The sequence below is a fragment of the Gobio gobio genome (assembly GCF_949357685.1).
Source record: "Gobio gobio genome assembly, chromosome: 11".
NCBI lineage: Eukaryota > Metazoa > Chordata > Actinopteri > Cypriniformes > Gobionidae > Gobio > Gobio gobio.
Window position 1 is genome coordinate 13518885 of NC_137104.1, and position 21971 is coordinate 13540855.

At 38.9% G+C, this 21971-nt stretch overlaps 1 protein-coding gene across 1 annotated transcript in view; it reads left to right on the forward strand.

Moving 5' to 3' along the window:
* Positions 1-1140: 1140 nt before the first annotated feature.
* The window catches only part of csmd2 (CUB and Sushi multiple domains 2), a gene marked incomplete at both ends in the record, with an annotated part of 367659 nt that continues 346828 nt past the window's right edge, over positions 1141-21971 (forward strand). Inside the window, 1 exon segment of the mRNA XM_079829996.1 lies at positions 1141-1324. Coding sequence (XP_079686122.1) covers positions 1141-1324 — 184 coding nt within the window.

Consider the following 21971-nt stretch of genomic DNA (forward strand, 5'->3'; position numbering starts at 1 on the left):
CATTTAGGCACGTGACCTGAAAACACTAGTTTTGGGGAAACCTGATGCCATTGTCAATGGAAACGGACTGTTCACTGTTCGCGCCGTACATTGTTAGCTCAACTTTATTTGGAATGTGACGTAATGCAATATTTCTTTATGTTTTAAATGCATATTAAATTATTTCAGCATGATGTCCTCTGATTTTTTGATCTTCATCAGTTTTGAAATATAAAAAAGACTTTGGGTGTATAAAAAATGACTTTTTTGGGTCAGTTAACATACAAGTGACGTTCATTTCGCCATTTCACCTTGCTCTATAAAATGCGTTTCTTTCATTGCAGGGTTGTCTTTAACATATTATATTAGCCTATATTATATTATATTATATTATATTATATTATATTATATTATATTATATTATATTATATTATATTATATTATATTATATTATATTATTCTTTTTACAATCATAAACTTCCGTTTTTTGGCACACCTTGCAAAGGTGAGAGAGTGATGGGGAGAGAGAGAGAGAGAGAGAGAGAGAGAGAGAGAGAGAGAGAGAGAGAGAGAGAGAGAGAGAGAGAGAGAGAGAGAGAGATGCTGTGAGCTCGTACTGCAGTCGCGCTCTTCATTTCATTTGCCTAAGCTAAGTCTTGTAACAGTGAGACCAGAGGTGGAAATCCCTTCGATTATTTTCACGCCTGGAAATAATTCAGACAGTGATGAAGGCTGTAAACTTCCACGAGTGGGCGGTGATAGTGAGTGTATCCTAGCTGTCCTTTCATAGTGACTCATTTGGGAGAAAGACAGAAACGTGGATTTTCAGCGTTGTACTATATAGAAATTAAACTTATAGGCTGCGCGCGCGTGGGGGGGGAGCGTACAGGCGTATGCCGCATCATCCGTTTGAATCGGTTCCAGACTTTATCCGTTTGTAACGTCCATGTGAGCTCGAAGAGACCAGATACAGTTCTCATGATCAGCTCTTCAGCTTTTAGGAGAGAACGCGTCTATTAGAATCGGTTCACCCCGCGGCTCGCTTGAGATGGTTCAGTCCAGCTGCGAGGGTCCAGTCTCCATGCACTGGGATTTTTCTCAGCGCCGACACCAAGTGAATCTTCCTTTTAAAACCATCTGATAACCGTGAAAAAGCCCACCATGAGCGCCTCTTTGAATCCTGACAGAACTGGACTCGTGAGGACAGAGTGCAGATGTACATATAACGGGACAAGGAAACTGGATGGTATAAGGATTTTTGCGCTAATGAAGGTGGGAGTACAGGCGCATCACTGGAGCGGGGTGCTGTTCTTCTATATGGGGCTGCTGGCTGCATCGGTTAAGGGTGAGTTTCCCGTTATGCTGCATGTGGTCCTGTTGCCGAGCGCGCGACCCTCTCGGAGGCGACATGGAGAGCCGTCGTTGTCAGTTCTGTGCCAGCCGTATGGCATTTAATGTTGGGTCATGCGTTTCATTGATGTGAATCTACCAGGCATCAATGGAAATAAGCAGCAGACTCACTAGAGAAACATACAAGTCGATAACATTGTACACACAGTAGCCAAGTTTATAATTTATTTGTGCGTGAATGTATATAAACGTAAAAGAGCCGTATGCACTTTTCAAGGCGCATTTGGTGTTATTTCTTGCCAACCTTGGTCTGCCCCGTGGAAGCAAAATATGTTGCATTATGCTTTGAATAACATGTAGGCTACCTCAGAACAAGATACTGGTTTTCTGGTGGGTGGGCAAGAACATGGCACTTTGGTTTAAAGGGAAAAAAATTGGTTAATGAATCATTTCGACGAACCATTTCCGAAAATGTGTGTGTGTGTGTGTGTGGCGCAAGATTTCGTGAGTGTGGGAGCCAAGAGTGAATGAGTGAGTTTGGGAGGAAGGGGGGCGTATGTGGAGGCTGAAGAGAGAGGGGTTTCATGCCAACAAAACAGGTCTTTGACTCTGCGCTATTTTCAACATTTATTTGACCATAATAGGAAATGTTTCCAACGTTCTAAAACATTCCCATTCCACCAGCCAAATCGTTAGGCTATCCTAGGGATCATCATTTGTTGCGTTTCTTGAAATTATGGCATTCCCAACCAACTATCCATCCATCTGTCTTGAAGAGAAGCTGTTGTCGGAGTGCTGGTTGTGTTTAAGCCCGAATTTAGCTAATAGCAAGTGTCATGATATACATTGAAACGAATGATAGTTTCCCTTTCAACACCTTGGCTGTCATTCTACCATCTCTTTTTATGTTCCACGTGAGCAAGAAAAGAAAGTCACGCAGGTTTGGAACATTATTGGGGTGAGCAAATTATGACAGATTTAAATATAGGCCTATATATATTATTTTTGACCGAATTATCCCTTCAATTCAGCAGGGTATTGAACAGTCTAAGATTCAACAGCATTGTTTTCCTCAGAGTTGATGTTAGTCGGCACATGATGATAAAAGCTGAACGAATCCACGGAGCCGGTCGACATTTTATGGCGAATTTAATACGGCGAATAAGTAATATCACGAGCAGAATGTTCTTCGTTTTTGACCGAGTCCGTGAAGCGCTCGCGAAGCCGTCAAGCAGTTTCCCTCTTTTTCCATTGAGCGGCACTAAAGCTTCAGAATAGCCGCGCTTACACAGAGCCGGCAGTGGAGTCTCTCATGCTTCATTAATAAACCGAGTATATCTTGGAAGCCTTTTAGAGTTTTCGTGTTAGCGCATAAGCTATGCCTGGTGAAATAAAACGGGCCTTTTTTTCTAGCTGGAAGGAAATGCAAATTTAATGCCTCTTCAGCTACTGGGGCATGGCTGAGCTCATCATGTAGGCTCCATGGTCACTGCATATTGACAAATTGCTGATTGAAAGCAGGGTGAACGTTAACTTGCACGAAACGTAAATGTAAATAGTTTGAACGGGGAAAATTTACAATGCTTCAGTGAAAACCTTGGTCAACCCGAATAAGTTGGCAAAACTCAAGGGCAACCGGTTACATAAATTTTTTTAAGTGTAGAAATGTAAAGTTTAGGTAAGAAGAACTTGCATATTTTTATTTTGTAATTTGTATTCGTACGTTGCTCTTAACTTCAAATATGTGAGTAAGCTAATTCATGTATTTAAATTAATATTATCAACATAACATCAACAGAATAAAAAAACAACATAACAGAAACTCTTCTAAACTAATAGCAAAACATTAAACACTACTAAATCTCCACCTTAACGCTAATTTTAAACGTAATGTTAGCATTTACTCTCCCTTTTGAGCGTCATGGCAAAGCTTGCTGGGAAATAGAAATCAGTGTCAGTTCAATTTAAGTTTGTCTAAATTAAAAGAAACAAGTTCATAAAACCTAAAACAATGAAACAATTCAGATTACGTAAAATGTGTCAGTTTTGTGAACTCAAAAGAAAAAGAAAGTTCTAAATTCTCATAAAAGTTCATTTGATTGAACTGATTTGTTTAATTTCAGTTGGCTCAACTCAATCCAATTAAGTATTTTAAGCATTACATTGTCCTTTACCATATAGGCTTCGGTGAAAAAATATATAAAATAATTAGTTAATGCTTATAATATGTCATGCAAAGTTCTGTCAGTGTTTTTCTTAGATGGTTGTTTTTACTCTTGTTGTCTACATCTTGTAGAAAGTAAAATTTTGGAATTAAAAAGAATAATTCAAATAGAAAAGGGAATTCAAATATAATCCCATTAATCTGTTTCTGATGTGTAGTGTGAAAGTCATTTGGTTAATCATGTGCTCTTGCTCAACCTTAGAAGTTGCTGCTCTGAAGATGCCCGAGATGAAACGCTTTTTTATATTTTAGCCAAACATTGTGACAAGCAACTCAATCCTTGCTCAGAATCTTTGATCAATGATAGTCGATGGCACTTGACTTCATTAAACGGCCAAAGTCACGAAACAGATGCATTTCCATGATGCAACTTGGTGTAAGGCTCGATTGAACAAGAGAATTTGTAAGCATGCAGAGAAATGTTTTCATCGTGTTGGAGAGAGCTTGGTGCATGTGTTCAGTTTTGGCCAGTCCCTTTGGTTGTTTAAGCAAACAAAATTGTGTGATGTTTGAGATTACGTTAGGGAGGACATTTAAAGCTCCCTCAAAACTCAAGCAAAGACTTTGAAACAATCTTGTTTCTTTTTCAAGCTGAATCCAGTGCTATATGTAAGCATGATGCATTGTCTGAGCGCCAACAGGTGTTTTAAAGAGGATTTGAAGGTATCACTCAGCTCATGGATGCCACAGTTCTTTGAGACTCCAGCACCACGGACAGGTCTCCGTGAGCTCTGGTCATTGCATGTTTTCCACTGGCTGCCTCACAAACGACTCAAAATCCACCTTTGCAAACAAAGGCCTTTAAACATTTTGAAACAGTCTTGTCTCTTTGTATCTACCATTTTTTAAGCTGAATCCAGCGCTATATGTAAGCATGATGCATTGTCAGCTGAGCGCCAACAGGTGTATTAAAAAGGACTTGAAGGTATCACTCAGCTTGTGGATACCACAGTTCTTTAAGACTTCAGAACCACGGACAGCTCCCCTTGAGCTCTGGTCATTGCGTGTTTTCCACTGGTTGCCTTCACAAAGGACTCAAAATCCACCTTTGCAAACAAAAGCCTTTAAACATTTTGAAACAGTCTTGTCTCTTTGTATCTACCATTTTTTCAAGCTGAATCCAATGGTATATGTAAGCATGATGCATTGTCAGCGGAATGGCAACAGGTGTTTTAAGAAGACTTAAAGGAATCGCTCAGCTCGTGGATACCACAGTTCTTTGAGACTTCAGAATCACAGACAGCTCCCCTTGAGCTCTGGTCATTGCGTGGTTTCCACTGGTTGCCTTCACAAAGGACTCAAAATCCACCTTTGCAAACAGAGCCCTTTAAACATTTTGAAACAGTCTTGTCTCTTTTTATCTACCCTTTTTCAAGCTGAGGTCCAGTGCTATATGTAAGCATGATGCATTGTCAGCTGTGCGCCAACAGGTATTTTAAAGAGGACTTGAAGGAATCGCTCAGCTCGTGGATACCACAGTTCTTTGAGACTTCAGCACCACGGAAAGCTCCCCTTGAGCTCTGGTCGTTGCATGTTTTCCACTGGTTGCCTTCACAAACGACTCAAAATCCACCTTTGCAAACAAAATCGTTTAAACTTTTTGAAACAGTCTTGTCTCTTTGTATCTACCATTTTTTCAAACAGCAGGTGTTTTAAGAACACTTAAAGGAATCGCTCAGCTTGTGGATACCACAGTTCTGTGAGACTTCAGCACCACGGACAGCTCCCCTCTTTTCGTCTGGTTGTCTGGTTGCCTTCACAAATGAAGCAAACAAAGGCTTTTAGACATATTTTGTGCTGAGGGAACATAGAAACATTAAATGTTTAAGTCTGACTGTAACAGTCTGCCTCTGCTTTGACTCTTAAGGGTTGTAATCCCCAGCTGCAGTCCAATTAGGACCACGGACAGCTCCCACCAGAGCATTTAGCACAGCTGTATACAGCAGAGCACAAGCTGGTTCTCTCAAAACGAGACAACACTTACACACAGTGTTGTTTGTCATTGAAAACCCATTCACGCAATACTCTGCCACATTCATACCTGCTAACATTTGTTTTTCTCACACCATTGCTTATTCATCTCTTTCATCCTCTCTATCCTTTTTTAAAGCACACATATTAACTAAAATTAACACCTGTCAATCTGTTTGCTTAGACTTTAAAGGCAAAGTCTACTAAACAGGTCTGTTGTTTGCATGCAAATCCCAGAGGGCTGAAGGATGCTTTTGGCAAGGAGTGAGTTGATTTGTTTATACAGCTGCATCACTAATACACCAAAAGTGTCCTTCCTTTGAACATCAGATACTTATTTAGCACATTAAATAAAGTGGCTAAGATGTGTGTGTGTGACTTCATGGTCATGGTATTAAAGATAGTTCACCCAAAAATGACAAGGTAATGTACTTACCCTCATGTCATTCCAAACCTCTATGACTTTCTTTCTTCTGCAGAACAGAAATGAAAATAGTCTGTCCATATAATGAAAGTCAATGGGGTCCAACATTTTCATAATATTTTCTTTCACAGAAGAAAGTCATACATAAAACAATATGTGGACTTCAGAACATCAGATACTTCAGATACTCATTATATAAAGTGGCTAAGATGTGTGTGTGACTTCAAGGTCACAGTATTAAAGGGATAGTGAGAACAGAAATACATTTCTGCAGAACAGAAATAAAAAGTTTGTCTGTATAATGAAAGTCAATGGGGTCCAAAATTGTAACAATATATTCTTGCACAGAAGAAACGTATACATAGAACAACATGTGGGTGAGTAAATGATTTAAGTCAGAAGACAACAAGTTGTAAGTCGCTTTGGATAAAAGCGTCTGCTAAATGCATAAATGTTAATGTAAATGTAACAGGTCAAGTTGTCATGTGCAATGTTTACACATGGTTCACTGGACATATAAATGCTTTTGATGATGCTCGGACTGAAGAACATTGACAGAAAATATTTATATATAAAAAGTACACATGAAGTATGTGATGTGAAACCTTCTATATGTAAAACAGAGCAAAAATGGATGACTTCATTTTTTCTTTGTAGCTGTTCTTTGTATTTCCATCTCTCTTGTACTGTATAATGATTTTGAAATGCACACATATGCTCTCAGATACATTTACATAGATATAGAAATGCAAATATGACAATTATTACGGCTCAAGAGTTTTCAGTTGGCTTTCATCATGGTACACGGCTAGTCAAAATCTGATATTTGCAGCTGAAGCCGTGAAAGTTTTTTTAGTCTTCGGCTGTCGGATGACTTTCAGGTGTACTTTGGCTTACATTGGGTTTGTGGGCAAAGTGTGACTCAAGGTCAAACATGATTTGGAGCATATTGAGACAAATGGGCCCATTATTGTAAAGTTTGTGTTGGATTTTCTGTGATGGTGGCTGAAAGAGGACAAAAATACTCTACTGTTCAAAAGTTTGGGGTGAGTATGTTTTTTTAATTTATTTTTTTAAATAGCACGGACTCATGAATTTGATCAAAAATGACAGCGAAGACATTCATAATGTTACAAAATATTTTTATTTCAAATAAATGCTGCTGTTTTTAAACTTAATATTAATGAAAGAATCCTGTTTTCAACATCGATGATAATAAGAAATGTTTCTTGAGCAGCAAGTCAGCATATAGAGGTCACATGACCCACATGACCCTCCGGAGGTCACATGACCCAATCTGTTTACGACGCCATTTTGGCAGGCAGGAACAGCCGGCGCCAGCATGAGCTTAAAGGCTGTTCACTGCGCACTTTAGTTCAAAATACATAAACTTGTACATAGCAAAATTTAATATATTAAACATAACAGATCCCTATAATGCCCCCAGGGTACTTTTCACGTGTATCGATAAAGGAACGGATAGCTTTCCTGTCAGGACACCTGTTGCACCAGCTGTGCGCAAGTTACAACTAGCCTAGTTTTGACGTACGTAAATGGGCACTAAGTTACAACTTATGCACTCCTAAATATTTTTTTGTGGCACCATTAAACTTATTTGAAGCCTAAATCTACTTATAAACTAAATATTTACGGAAGCCTCGGATCAGGAGTAACATTAACAGATAGAATAGCAGGCAGACTGAACTGCATCAATACACTCTTGTTTTACATGGCAGACTTCGGGTGCGTCTCAATCAGCTCCCTAGTTCAGTAGTCAGGGCACTGATCAGGGAGTCAGCCCATTGACTTATGTCCTGATCAGTGCCCTGACTACTGAACCAGGGAGCTGATTGAGACGCACCCTTCAAGGCCTACATGCACTTACATTTTAAGAGAGAAAACATGTGAATAGATTAACGTTATATGTTAGCAGTTAACACGAACCCGTCCAAAACAGCGCTCCGTTGTGTGCATTTGTTCCATAGGTCCATCTTGTGTGCGCATGTCATATAAAATCATTCATAATCAATAAATGCCATTTCTTATTTTTTGGTTTCAGTATTTATTTATTGATCCTTAATTTAGTTTCAAACAGCCTTTCTGAATGTTATCTATTGTATATATAAAAGCACTTATGTTATTCACGATTAAGTATCGTATTTAATGGGAACTTATTTTTATCATTAGTTACGTGAAGCACAAGTAGTTAAGAATGAAGAATAAACTGAAATTCACGGCATTTCAACATCTTACTATAGTATCGTATATACGATAAAATGATTTCCCATTTGCTTTCCCCCTCCTGTTCTGGCATCCTGGCGCACATCAGCTGTCCATCATGTTGACATAGTAAGGTTTAAACAGTCTGGTTTTAAATTATTTTATAGATACCAATGCTACAACCGCTCTAGTGACTAGCTCTCCCCTGATTGCCTGCCAAAATGGCGGAGTTTAGGCTGCCTGACGTCAACCTCCGGAGCTCTATTAGAATGATTTCTGAAGGGTCATGTGATGCTGAAGACTGGAGGAATGATGCTGAAAATTCAGCAATTCAAAATATATTCAAATAGAAAACATGACATTGTGATAATATGTCCCTATTTCTGAACAAATAAATGAAGATGAGCATAGAAAACCTCTTTCAAAATCCTCCTGACCCTAAACTTTTAAACAGCAGTGTGCGTGAGAAAAAAAGAGCTCCAAATATTAAGAATAATTCAAAGTTCATGCATTCTGCACAGAATCTTTTCCGACGGATTTTTGTTGAAATATTCTAGCCTTGTAACAGTGTTGGTTCTCTGACCCAAAAGTATAATAGAATTGATAGCAGCTCTTTTTGGTTTCCGTTGAGCGAATATAAATGTGTAGGTCTCTTCCTGTCATCCAGCGGCTAGATTGACAACGGAGATTTCCTTTGCCTTGCTGCCTGTCACTTCCAGGTTCTCTTCAGAACTTTGATATAGTGTTTTCTTATCTTTTATCTGCCGTGATTAGATTACACATTTAATCCATTTACGTCTTCCTCCACCCGAAACTGCTTTGTTTCTCTTCTCTTATCCCTATCTTTCTCTCCATTACACCGGCTTTTATGCTTTTGTGCCCTTCCATCTTCCGTCCCTCTTTGGCACGCAGCATTACAGTCAAAGGACTGCAATTTGATTTTATTTGGCAGAGCTCCACCGAGGGGTGCCATTAGTTACTGCAGACTACCTCCAGCTTTTCTCCTCATATAGAATGTAATATTCGCCCGTCTTTTAACACACACAATCAACTGGCGAGTTAAGTGGACTGATGCCAAAAGATAAGAAGGGACACAGAGAGATAAAGAGCGGGGAATTAGCACAGGACAGACAACAAGAGTGAGGTATAGGCATGGGTGTTCAGAGACACACAGACCTGAGTGAGGCGGACAGCCGTCAGGTCGCAGTGCGCTGGCTGCTGCAGCCTGTTATCCGCTCTAATCCGTGTCAGTGCGACGGCGCTGTCGCTGCAAACACACCTGTCAGCTGGCGCTTGTTCCATGTCTGGGAGGAAAACTCTGGGATTCACTGGAATAAGCAATAATTTGATGGGGTGCCATGGCAAACTGCAAAGACTCTGACATGTTGGTATACTTTTTATGGTTTATCGATGTTTGTTTTTTGTTTTGTTTTTAACTTTTTATTAGCCAGATCAATACCCCAAAAGTTTTATGTTAACAATTCAGTGTAGCGGGTCAAAAAGTAAGCAGCAGAAACATTTCTTAAAGAGATAGTTCACCCAAAAATGAGAATCATCCTTTACTCACCCATTTGTTGTTCCAAACTTATGACTTTCTTTCTTCTGTCAAACGTAAAAGATGATATTTTGAAGAACGTTGCTTACCAAATTGCCTTTGTGCATGTGGAGCTTATTAGGGCCCATCTTAACATCTTCAGTGTTTATAAAGCGTTATAAAATGTTGAATTTATTAGCATTAAAAAGTCTTTAGAAATTTTAGCCGAGCTGGTTGGGTTAATATTTAGGGGATTTGTGCGATGGGTTGACGGTTTTGGTTCCCATTGACTTACATATGGACAAAAATACAATGGAAGTCAGTGGGAACCAAAACTGTTTGGTTACCAATATTCTTCAAAATATCTTATTTTGTGTTCAGCAGAAGAGGGTGAGTAAATGATGACAGAATTTTATTTTTGGGAGGCTATCCCTTCAACGGTATATGGACTATATGGACTTTACATTCAGGACGTGATGTCACGCTGACTTTAGCCAGATCACTTTCTTAAAGGGATAGTCCACCCAAAAAAGAAAATCATCATTTACTCACCCTGATGCTGCGTTCACACCAAACGCGAATAGAGCGTCAGGAGCGAGTGATTTCAATGTTAAGTCAATGGAAAGGCGCGTTGACGCCCGTCTGGAGGTTCCGCGGCGCAATAGACGCATTTCGTGTGACGCGATGGATGCGATTCCGCCTCATTCGTGCGTCCAGTTTGCGCGAACAACGCGAATTGGACGCGAATTGAGCGTATTGCGCGTTACGCACGTCATGCACGAGTGGTGCTTTTTGTGCATTCACGCGTTTGTAGCGAATTCGCGTCTGACGCCCGAATGAAAAAATCTGAACTTTGGCGTCAATTCGTGCCGGGTTAACCAATCAGGAGCCTGCTCGCTGCTGTCATGTGGTAAAGTGACATGATGAGAAACCCTGCATAATTTAAAAATACTACTATTGTGTCACAAAATGTAGTTTTAAGACTTTACAGGTGAGAATGTAGTTGTTTAAAGCTCAAATCTGGGGTTTATTTATAAAGAGAGGGCCGATTAAACAAATCTTTTGTTTTTGGAGTTGTGAGATCCAGGTGATCACCGGGCACTCAGCGCTCATTAACCCGGCAAAAGCAGCCTTTCCTCGGCCAGTCCTTCTGACGTTTGCCGCTGGCTCTGATGTCCTGTAGTGGTTCGTCTTATGTGGCTCTAATGGGCGATCTTTGGTGTCATGAATCTATTATTTGTTGTCTTCCAAATCAAGGGCAAAGAGAAGTTTCATAACTTTATTTTTTTTAGGATATTTAAATATACATGCAGTGAAGATAATGTAGTAGTTGCCTGGACCACATTTGTGTGGCTATTAATGTTTAATATATATATTTAATGAAAAAGAAAAGAGGCAGAGTGGTGTTTTATGACATATTTCTCCTGCGTCAATTTATACGCACGTCCAATCCGCTGTGGACGCGCGAATGGATTCAAAATGTTCAAGCGTCCAACTAGACGTAGTAGACGCGATTTTGACGCTCTATTCGCGTTCGGTGTGAACGCAGCATTATGTTGTTCCAAACTTGTATGACATTCTTACGTTCCTATCAAACGTAAAATAAATATATTTAAAATATATAAGTATCAGTTCCCATTGACTTCCATTGTGTGGAATATAACTGTTTGGTCACCAATATTCTTCAAAATATCTTCTTTTGTGTTCTGCAGAAGAAGAAAAGTTATAGAATTCACATTTTTAGGTGGCTTTCTCTTGAAAGCTATTCAGACTGAGTATACATTCAGGAAGTGATGTCATGCTGACTTAGGAGTGCCAATTTGAGTTCAAGGGACAACTGGAACAAATCATTAAACTATAAGCATGAGTCATTACCCTGTCCCGTATGAGAGAATCAATAGCATTCTGTAGATGATCATTTTAATTCTCTAGGACTTCAATTATTCTATTACTAAAACAGCATCGATCCAGTGACACATAAATAGCAAACATGTTATTAAATGTTAAGCTTAATGTTAAGTAGCATCACGCTGTAGAGATGTACTGTAAGAACGTATAAAAAGGATTCAAATGAACTAGACTGATCAATAGATATGAATCATTCTTCACTGTGCAATTTTCTATCCCATTCGTCAACTTGGAATTATAAGGTTCTATCTGACATTTTTGTCAATATTTAGTTATTCACATATTCTTATTGTGTGACAATTTATTTATATTTTGTGATGTTTTTTTATTTTTTATTTAAGTTTTGTAAATGTTGGGACTTTTCATTTAGAAAACAAAAAGCTTCCATCTACACAGTTGAATGGAATGCAAAAACTTTGAAGCTCAGTATCTGAAAACCGCTCAGAATTCAGATAGAACCTTATAATTCCAAGGTAGTGCAAAACAAATATATTACTTTTATGATTATTGTTTATGTAAAATACATGAAGCTAAAGTATTTAGTGGTATTTTTGTGGACCCATAGAATCCCTCCAATCAATACTACTTCATGTCCTTTTTTTTATCACACCTTTATTGAATATTTATTAAATATAGATTTTTTTCTCTCAGACAGAGTAGAACATTTGGACCCACTTTATATTAGGTGGCCTTAACTACTATGTACTAACATATAAATGAATGATTTGATACAATGCACTTATTCTGTACATACATGTTTTTACATTGTACTTACATTTTAAAAGATACCTGCATGTAATTACATCTGTAATTAATTTAGGTAGTTACATTTATAATTACACTGTTGACCCTACCCTTAAAACAACCCATACCCCCACAGCTGTCCCTAACTTTACCCTTAAACTTACCCATATTACCACACCTGTCCCTAACTTTACCCTTAAACTTACCCATACCACCACACCTGTCCCTAACTTTACCCTTAAACTTACCCATATCACCACACCTGTCCCTAACTTTACCCTTAAACTTACCCATATTACCACACCTGTCCCTGACTTTACCCTTAAACTTACCCATACCACCACACCTGTCCCTGACTTTACCCTTAAACTTACCCATACCATCACACCTGTCCCTGACTTTACCCTTAAACTTACCCATACCACCACACCTGTCCCTGACTTTACCCTTAAACTTACCCATACCACCACACCTGTCCCTAACTTTACCCTTAAACTTACCCATATCACCACACCTGTCCCTAACTTTACCCTTAAACTTACCCATATTACCACACCTGTCCCTGACTTTACCCTTAAACTTACCCATACCACCACACCTGTCCCTGACTTTACCCTTAAACTTACCCATACCATCACACCTGTCCCTGACTTTACCCTTAAACTTACCCATACCACCACACCTGTCCCTGACTTTACCCTTAAACTTACCCATACCACCACACCTGTCCCTGACTTTACCCTTAAACTTACCTATACCACCACACCTGTCCCTAACTTTACCCTTAAACTTACCCATATTACCACACCTGTCCCTAACTTTACCCTTAAACTTACCCATACCACCACACCTGTCCCTGACTTTACCCTTAAACTTACCCACACCACTACACCTGTCCCTAACTTTACCCTTAAACTTACCCATACCACCACACCTGTCCCTGACTTTACCCTTAAACTTACCTATACCACTACACCTGTCCCTAACTTTACCCTTAAACTTACCCATATTACCACACCTGTCCCTAACTTTACCCTTAAACTTACCCATACCACCACACCTGTCCCTAACTTTACCCTTAAACTTACCAATACCACCACACCCGTCCCTAACTTTACCCTTAAACTTACCCATACCACCACACCTGTCCCTGACTTTACCCTTAAACTTACCCATACCACCACACCTGTCCCTGACTTTACCCTTAAACTTACCCATACCACCAAACCTGTCCCTGACTTTACCCTTAAACTTACCCATACCACCACACCTGTCCCTAACTTTACCCTTAAACTTACCCATACCACCACACCTGTCCCTGACTTTACCCTTAAACTTACCCATACCACCACACCTGTCCCTAACTTTACCCTTAAACTTACCCATATTACCACACCTGTCCCTAACTTTACCCTTAAACTTACCCATATTACCACACCTGTCCCTGACTTTACCCTTAAACTTACCCATACCACACCTGTCCCTGACTTTACCCTTAAACTTACCCATACCACCACACCTGTCCCTAACTTTACCCTTAAACTTACCCATACCACCACACCTGTCCCTGACTTTATCCTTAAACTTACCCATACCACCACACCTGTCCCTAACTTTACCCTTAAACTTACCCATATTACCACACCTGTCCCTAACTTTACCCTTAAACTTACCCATATTACCACACCTGTCCCTGACTTTACCCTTAAACTTACCCATACCACCACACCTGTCCCTAACTTTACCCTTAAACTTACCTATACCACCACACCTGTCCCTAACTTTACCCTTAAACTTACCCATATTACCACACCTGTCCCTAACTTTACCCTTAAACTTACCCATACCACCACACCTGTCCCTGACTTTACCCTTAAACTTACCCACACCACTACACCTGTCCCTAACTTTACCCTTAAACTTACCCATACCACCACACCTGTCCCTAACTTTACCCTTAAATTTACCCATACCACCACACCTGTCCCTAACTTTACCCTTAAATTTACCCATACCACCACACCTGTCCCTAACTTTACCCTTAAACTTACCCATACCACCACACCTGTCCCTAACTTTACCCTTAAACTTACCCATACCACCACACCTGTCCCTGACTTTACCCTTAAACTTACCCATACCACCACACCTGTCCCTAACTTTACCCTTAAACTTACCCATACCACCACACCTGTCCCTAACTTTTCCCTTAAATTTACCCATATTACCACACCTGTCCCTAACTTTACCCTTAAACTTACCCATACCACCACACCTGTCCCTAACTTTACCCTTAAACTTCCCCATACCACCACACCCGTCCCTAACTTTACCCTTAAACTTACCCATACTACCACATCTGTCCCTAACTTTACCTTTAAACTTACTCATCGCCCCACACCTGTCCCTACCTTAACCTGTATCCCACCTCAATATCAGCAAAAGTGTTTTGCAATTCAATATGAACACAATAAGTACATTGTACTTGTTGTTTGATGTAAGTACATTGTAGTTAAGGCCACCTAATATAAAGTGGGACCGAATATTTATTTATTTTTCTTACTATACTTATTTGTTTGTTTGACGTATAAATATTGAATCAATGGCACTTTCCCCTCCTCCATCAATCCTGTTGTTATTGTTTTGGGCCCCTCTGGACCAGCGGTCCCCTAGAATCATCTTAACCTTTCAGCGCATTAATTACAGCCTTGACGAGAGGAGGGCGGATTATCAGAATGGCGATCAGTGAGGGGGCGACAGAGTTCTTCATTAAAAGTCTATCCTCTGTCTCACTCATGTGTTCGCCGTTGGCATGGGGACACCTTCATACTGCCTCGGTCTGAGTGCACAATAAACAAACAGGGCCACATTCATTCCCTGATCACCCCCTCATTCAGACCCAGACTAAAGGAACTGTTGGCTTATTTATAGAGAATCTAAACAAACTTGTTTGCAGACACAACTTCAATCATGGAGAGAAGAAATGAAATGCTTAGCTATGCAGTTTTAAGTCCTGAAAAAGAAACAGCATGAGTAATTCGGTAATTCCTCAGTGGTTTGGCCCTCAATCGTTGCCTGTGTGCTAGAAGGAGGAGGCAGAGAGATTAACTGGAGCCGAGTGAATCCAGTTTCATTGAAGACCCATGCTAGATCTGAACACTGGGCCATTGTGGCTCTGTAATGGGGCTGAAAGTGCACTAAATTCTGTCTGAACTGCACTCCTTGTGTGCGCTCTGCTCAGTCAGGAACATCTCTTTGAAACGCTGAGCTATTGCCACCCGGTCCATTTTAGAGCATTCTTTGCTCATGGCAAAGAAACAAAATGTTAACCTGTAATATTCATAATGTAATAGTCACTTTAACATGCAGGTCGACATCATTTTCTGCTCCAGGCTGAATTAAAACATTCGTCTCATGCAAACACAACAGCATATCTTAGTAGTCACGATAGACACTGTGAATGCATATTTAATGTGAACCTAATACGGAGGTGTTTAAGCTGATGCCCATGATGATAAAAGACTTTTATAGAAGTGACTACTTGCAATCAAGCGTGTTTTTGTTTTGTGAATGATGAACTTTCCAATAGCCTTCTCACATTGCGCTTGACCCCCGAGTCTGATTCAATACAAATGACACATTTGACTGCATTAAATGCGTTTGTGGCATAATGTTTATTCAGACTTGTTCTTTCATTTCTTTAAAAAAGCAAAAATCAAGGTTGCAGCGAGGCACTTACATTGGAAGTAAATGAGGACAATATTTTTAGAGAATTCACACACTGAAATGTGAAGCTTACTCTTTTTTTTTTAAATCACTAACATTCATTCCGCTGTTAAAACATCTGTATTGTAAATGAGCAATAAAGTTGTTTTCATCCTTTTTATAGTAATTTTATGATGTATGCTGTCATGGCAACAAAGTATTAAAAAAAGTTGTATATGACTTTACACAAAAAAAATGTGTGATTTTTTTCGCCGCCAATTATGTTATCACACATATTGTTGTTAATACTTTTGAGTGTGTTAACATTTACAGATTGGCCCAATTCACTTACATCGTAAGTGACTTGCTGTAACATGGATTTTTTTTGCTTATTTTAAAGAAAAGAAGTTTAAATTAATACTTAAGTATTAGTATTTTAATACTTAATACAAGAGGTTATCGACATTATGCCACACGTGCTGAGATTGTGCTTAATTTATATTTAACTCTAAAAACCTCAAGTTAAAGCTACTGCAGTAAAGGGATGGTTCACCCAAAAATGAAAATTAGTCCATGATTTACTCACCCTCAAGTCATCCTAGGTGTATATGACATTCTTCTTTCAGATGAATACAATCAGAGTAATATTAAAAAATGTCCTGGCTCTTCCTAAATTTATAATGGCAGTGAATGGCAGCCCAAAAAAGTGCATGCATCCATTATAAAAGTAATCCACACGGCTCCGGGGAGTATCTAGCTTCCAGCGGATCGCCTTCCGCATTCATCTTATGAAGAAAGTGTAACGCCTCTCACAGTTCAAATTGCTTGCGCCACATCCAATGTCATCGTCAAACCAGTTACGCTTTCTTCGTAAGTTGAATATGGAAGGTGGTCCGCAGGAAGATATTTTTCTTACAAAGGCCCATTGATTCACTTCAGAAGGCCTTTATTAACCCCCCGGAGCCGTGTGGATTACTTTTATAATGGACGGATACACTTTTTTGGGCTTAAAATTTTGGTTTGCCATTCACTGCCATTATAATGCTTGGAAGAACCAGGACATACTTTAACTCAGACTGTATTTGTCTGAAAGAAAAATGTCATATATATACACCTAGGATGGCTTGAGGGTGAGTAAATCAAGGGGTAATTTTCCTTTTTGGGTGATGAGATGAATAACACGATAAAAGGTTATACCATGTTAATCAGTGATATATGCAAACCTGCAACAACTCAGTGTGAACAAACAAGTGTATTTCACGAGTTCACACTTACAAATAAGTTAGATAGAGTAAATGGTATGCGTATTTGGCGTGCTGTCCAAGGAGAGGGCTCCAGGCTCTGTATTTGGCCCGAACCCAGAGTACTCCCCCTGTATTCCTGGCTCTGGTAGGAACAGGCCAAAAGTGAGGAGTTGGGGTGGTGGAGGGATGCTGAAAACAATTGAGGTACGTAGGTTAGTCGACTGTGTGATATATTTATGTTAGTCGATATATATATGCTTCCTCTCATACTGATAGGATAGATGTGGTAATTGCTGATGACATGTTGATTGGATAGATAATTTGAACGTGCTAATCCCGAATTTTATTAATGAAACATCATTCAATGACAAAGATTGTTAGTCACGCAGTATGCATTTTTAACAATGTAAAAATTGTGTAATATTAAAGAATTGATTATGTAGCCTAATTATCCATTTCGTTGCGATTGCAGTGTGCTTGAGTGATCGCCCACACACTCTTCTGATTGGCTGTTATTTTTAATTTATTTTGTCAAGCTGCTTGTCACTGGAATCCGATTGATTCTGGTTAGGACATTGAAAATTGGACTCACCCGAAATTGCAGTGCCAAAAGTGCCACAAGACGGTGCCATGACGAATGTAATAGTTAGTTGTTTAGCAACACAGCCAGTCATAAACTGCATTGGAGTTTACCTAAATATTCATGAAACTTCCCCACACTGTATTCATGGCAAATGCATCAATGGAATGATGTAGCTCAAACATAGAGCATTGCACTTACAGCATCAAGGTCATGGGTTTGATTCCTCTGAAATGCTTAAATTGATCAAATGTGTCCTTTGACTGTTCTGCCAAATGCATGTATGCTAATTTAAACGACAACTTCTCTGATCAACAAGCAAGTGGTGTGCTTGTACTTCAACATTATTAACCCGATAAATAGGTGAATAAAATAAACCTGTTATTTTAAAGAAAGCATTGAGTTAGAATAAAACTTGAATGTGGGTTAGTGTCATAAAAAAGCTACATTTTGAGCATAAAGCTGAGAAAATCACATTTTTGACTACATCCAGAAAGATATTCAAAACATAGATGGAGTAGATCGAGTCCATCAACACCCACAAAGCTTGCACAGTCCTTTAGATTGTCCTGGATCGACATTTCATTCAGTTACATTACATTAGGCAGTTTTGATTTACATGCTGTTTAATGTTGGTGATTGCGTTATTTTACATGTGCATATGATTACATATGATATCACTTGTTTCTGCATCTTCTTCTCCTGTGTTTTGATTAGGAGATTTCAAAATCTTCTACCGTATAACAGTGAAAACACAAAAAAGCTGGAAAATCTGTCAATGGCTGGGATGCGTTGGGTAATAGTCAGTAGTCATGGCACTGATCAGGGAGTCGGCCATTTTAAGGGTTGTCTCAGTCCTAGAATCCTTCCAGTACACTGAAAAGTTTACTCCCTAAAAAGCCCCATAATGCACCGCAAAACCCAGGGTGCATCGATGCTCACTATGCTCCCTTAATGGAAGTTTTGAAATGCGAAACTTAAATCACGTGAGCCAACTCACTACACATAACAACTGATAACGACACGCGATATGTGTTTTTAAAAATAGAAACCATTATTTTATTATATTTCAGAATAAACATACATATGTAATGACAGGTAATGAACACAATCTAGCTTACATTTATAATTTATGTAAGGCTGAAATGTTGCTCGGATATGTAACAAGCAAAGCATTTATCATAATGTACTTTAAATAAAATTACAAGTAATGTCAGAAAGATATCAGCTCTGCTGTTGTTCATAAATACCAGTAATGATGTTGTACAATGAGGACGTTGTTACGTCGCCGGAAATAGAGTCATCGTTGTCCCAATGTGTACTGAGCCAACGTCCTTTACTGTCCTTACCAGTGCCTGAATTCACATACACGATATACTGTTTCACGAGCTAGGGAACCGATTGAGACGCACCCGTTGTCTCATAAATGATGGACATTTCCGTCAATGGCGATGAAAGAGTTAAGAGGTATTGGAAACATCATAGAGACAAATCATTCACACACCTGAAGGTGTCACACTGACTCCAGCTGTGTCGACTGTCATGTGGACCCCATCTGTTGACCCACTGAAAACAACAGAGAAGTCGCCTCGCTAAAGTAGAGACAATTTTCTCCTCTTTCCACAGCATTTGCCTTTCTATTAATGGTCTCCGCAATCACATTGTGCAAACATTAGCATAAAGTATGGATTTACCCCGGAAAGCTGAGGTTGCCGATTTCCATTGTAATGGCGGGCATTCTTCGGTTAATGCAGATATGATGGAGCCTGGAGCCAATGCTTTGGCACATTAGAAGGCAGCTGGTTGTACATAGAGAGATTTGTGGGACTAAGAAGGTTGTTTTTCCTCTTGTGCTGGCATATTTGAAATCCCCATTCACATCTGCCTTGTTGGTATGGTGTAACTGAACTCAGGCCCTAATGGCATTTTCCACTGGTCCTTGAAAAAAGGAAATATGATCGATTTGAAGTGCTTATGAAAACTGGTGAGTCAGACCCATTTGTCTCTTAGGTGCCCAATTTACAGCAGAGCTATGGCAGCAAGGCTAAAGGGAATGCATTTCCAGAGATTGTAAAGATTATCTGCTATGGCCGGCGAAGCATTAGCCTCAACTTTAACTCTGTCAGAAGTGGGAGGTTTCACCTGGATGTGTTTGCTACATTCCACGTCTCCTTTTTCGGACATATAAATTTCACAAGTGCAGGAAGACAGGTGGACTGATGAAATTAGTACCAACCTAATTCACAATGTTACGGCACATTTCAAAGCACATGCTAATATGCCATAATCATGCCGTAAGCAGGACATATGCTAGTTACAGTCCTCTTCCTTTACATATAAATCCATAGAATCTAAATCATTTAATTCCTTTTATGAGAACACATTATTAGTTATGGGAACTGAGAACCATTTTTTTTTTTTAATGCTGCAACCATCCAACTTCATGACTTTTGTTATGTTTTCTTACTCAACACTCACTCAGTTAACCATTAAGAAACAAAAACAACTGAAATCCAGGAAAAATACAGGATTAATGACATCTGGTTAAAGCTATGCTCATGAATTTTAATCACTGCACTAATGTTGCTTGGTAACCTTCTGATATCTATCTATCTATCTATCTATCTATCTATCTATCTATCTATCTATCTATCTATCTATCTGTCTGTCTGTCTGTCTGTCTGTCTGTCTGTCTGTCTGTCTGTCTGTCTGTCTGTCTGTCTGTCTGTCTGTCTGTCTGTCTGTCTGTCTGTCTGTCTGTCTGTCTGTCTGTCTGTCTGTCTGTCTGTCTGTCTGTCTGTCTGTCTGTCTATCTATCTATCTATCTATCTATCTATCTATCTATCTATCTATCTATCTATCTATCTATCTATCTATCTGTCCATCCGTCCGTCCGTCTGTCCATCCATCAATGGTAAAGATCTGATATTAAAAATCAATCCACATCACTCTGGTCTGCTAGAAGCTAGAAAAAAGTTTGAGACAGGAAGATGACAAAAGAGAGCGCAAATGAAAAACAGCATGTTCAGTCTGTACTGCTTTAGTGCAGATAACAGGCATAGAAATGTAATTTTCTATTAATATTATGTTTTTTCCAAAACAATGTCATGCAAATACTGATTCCAAGGTATGTTCCAAAGCTGTGCTTTGGCAGCGAATACTGATGTCATATGTATTCACACACACACATATCAAAAGCTTTATGGAATAATCTCGTTCAAAGAAACCTACATTTTCTGCCAATGACACAGACTGCTGTTATCTTACAATGAATGTCATGAGTTCTGTTCCAAAATTTTGCTACCTCCTGCGTACTGCTTACATAGTCATCCTGGCTGGAATGGAACCTCATAAGTGATGTCAAATATAATAGCATTCCTCACACACACTTTATTTCATTAAAGAAGACACAAAAGGAACAATGTGGCACTCTAAGGATAAATATATACAGAACACAGACATTTGGGTGAAATAGTCAGTGTTTAATTAATTTAAATAATTGTATTAATACTTTTAAATATGTAATAGATATGGGGTTTTACTTCTATTGTATATTTCATTTCATTTGAAATATATTATATGAATATTTAAGAACAGTTATCTACATATTAGATAGCATAGCATTTCTCGCTCACACTGCATTTATATAGCGCTTTCAACAGACCCATGGCCATCCAAGGCGCTTTACATATTGCCTCACATTCACCCATGCAGACACCGATGGCGGTGTCAGCCATCCAGCTCGTCCAGCACTTGGTCAAGTGGAAACGGGGATTAAACCACCTACCTTCCGGTTTGTAGACAACCTACATGGACCATTGAGCCACTGCCGCCCTATATAGTATAAGGTGTAATATAATATAATATAATATAATATAATATAATTAATATAATATAATATAATATAATATAATATAATATAATATAATATAATATAATATAATATAATATAATATAATTAATATAATATAATATAATAAATATAATATAATATAATATAATATTAATATATAATATAAGGTGCACAGTGTCATTCACACAAACACTAAACACCATCATGGTAACACACATGAAATTTTAAAAATACA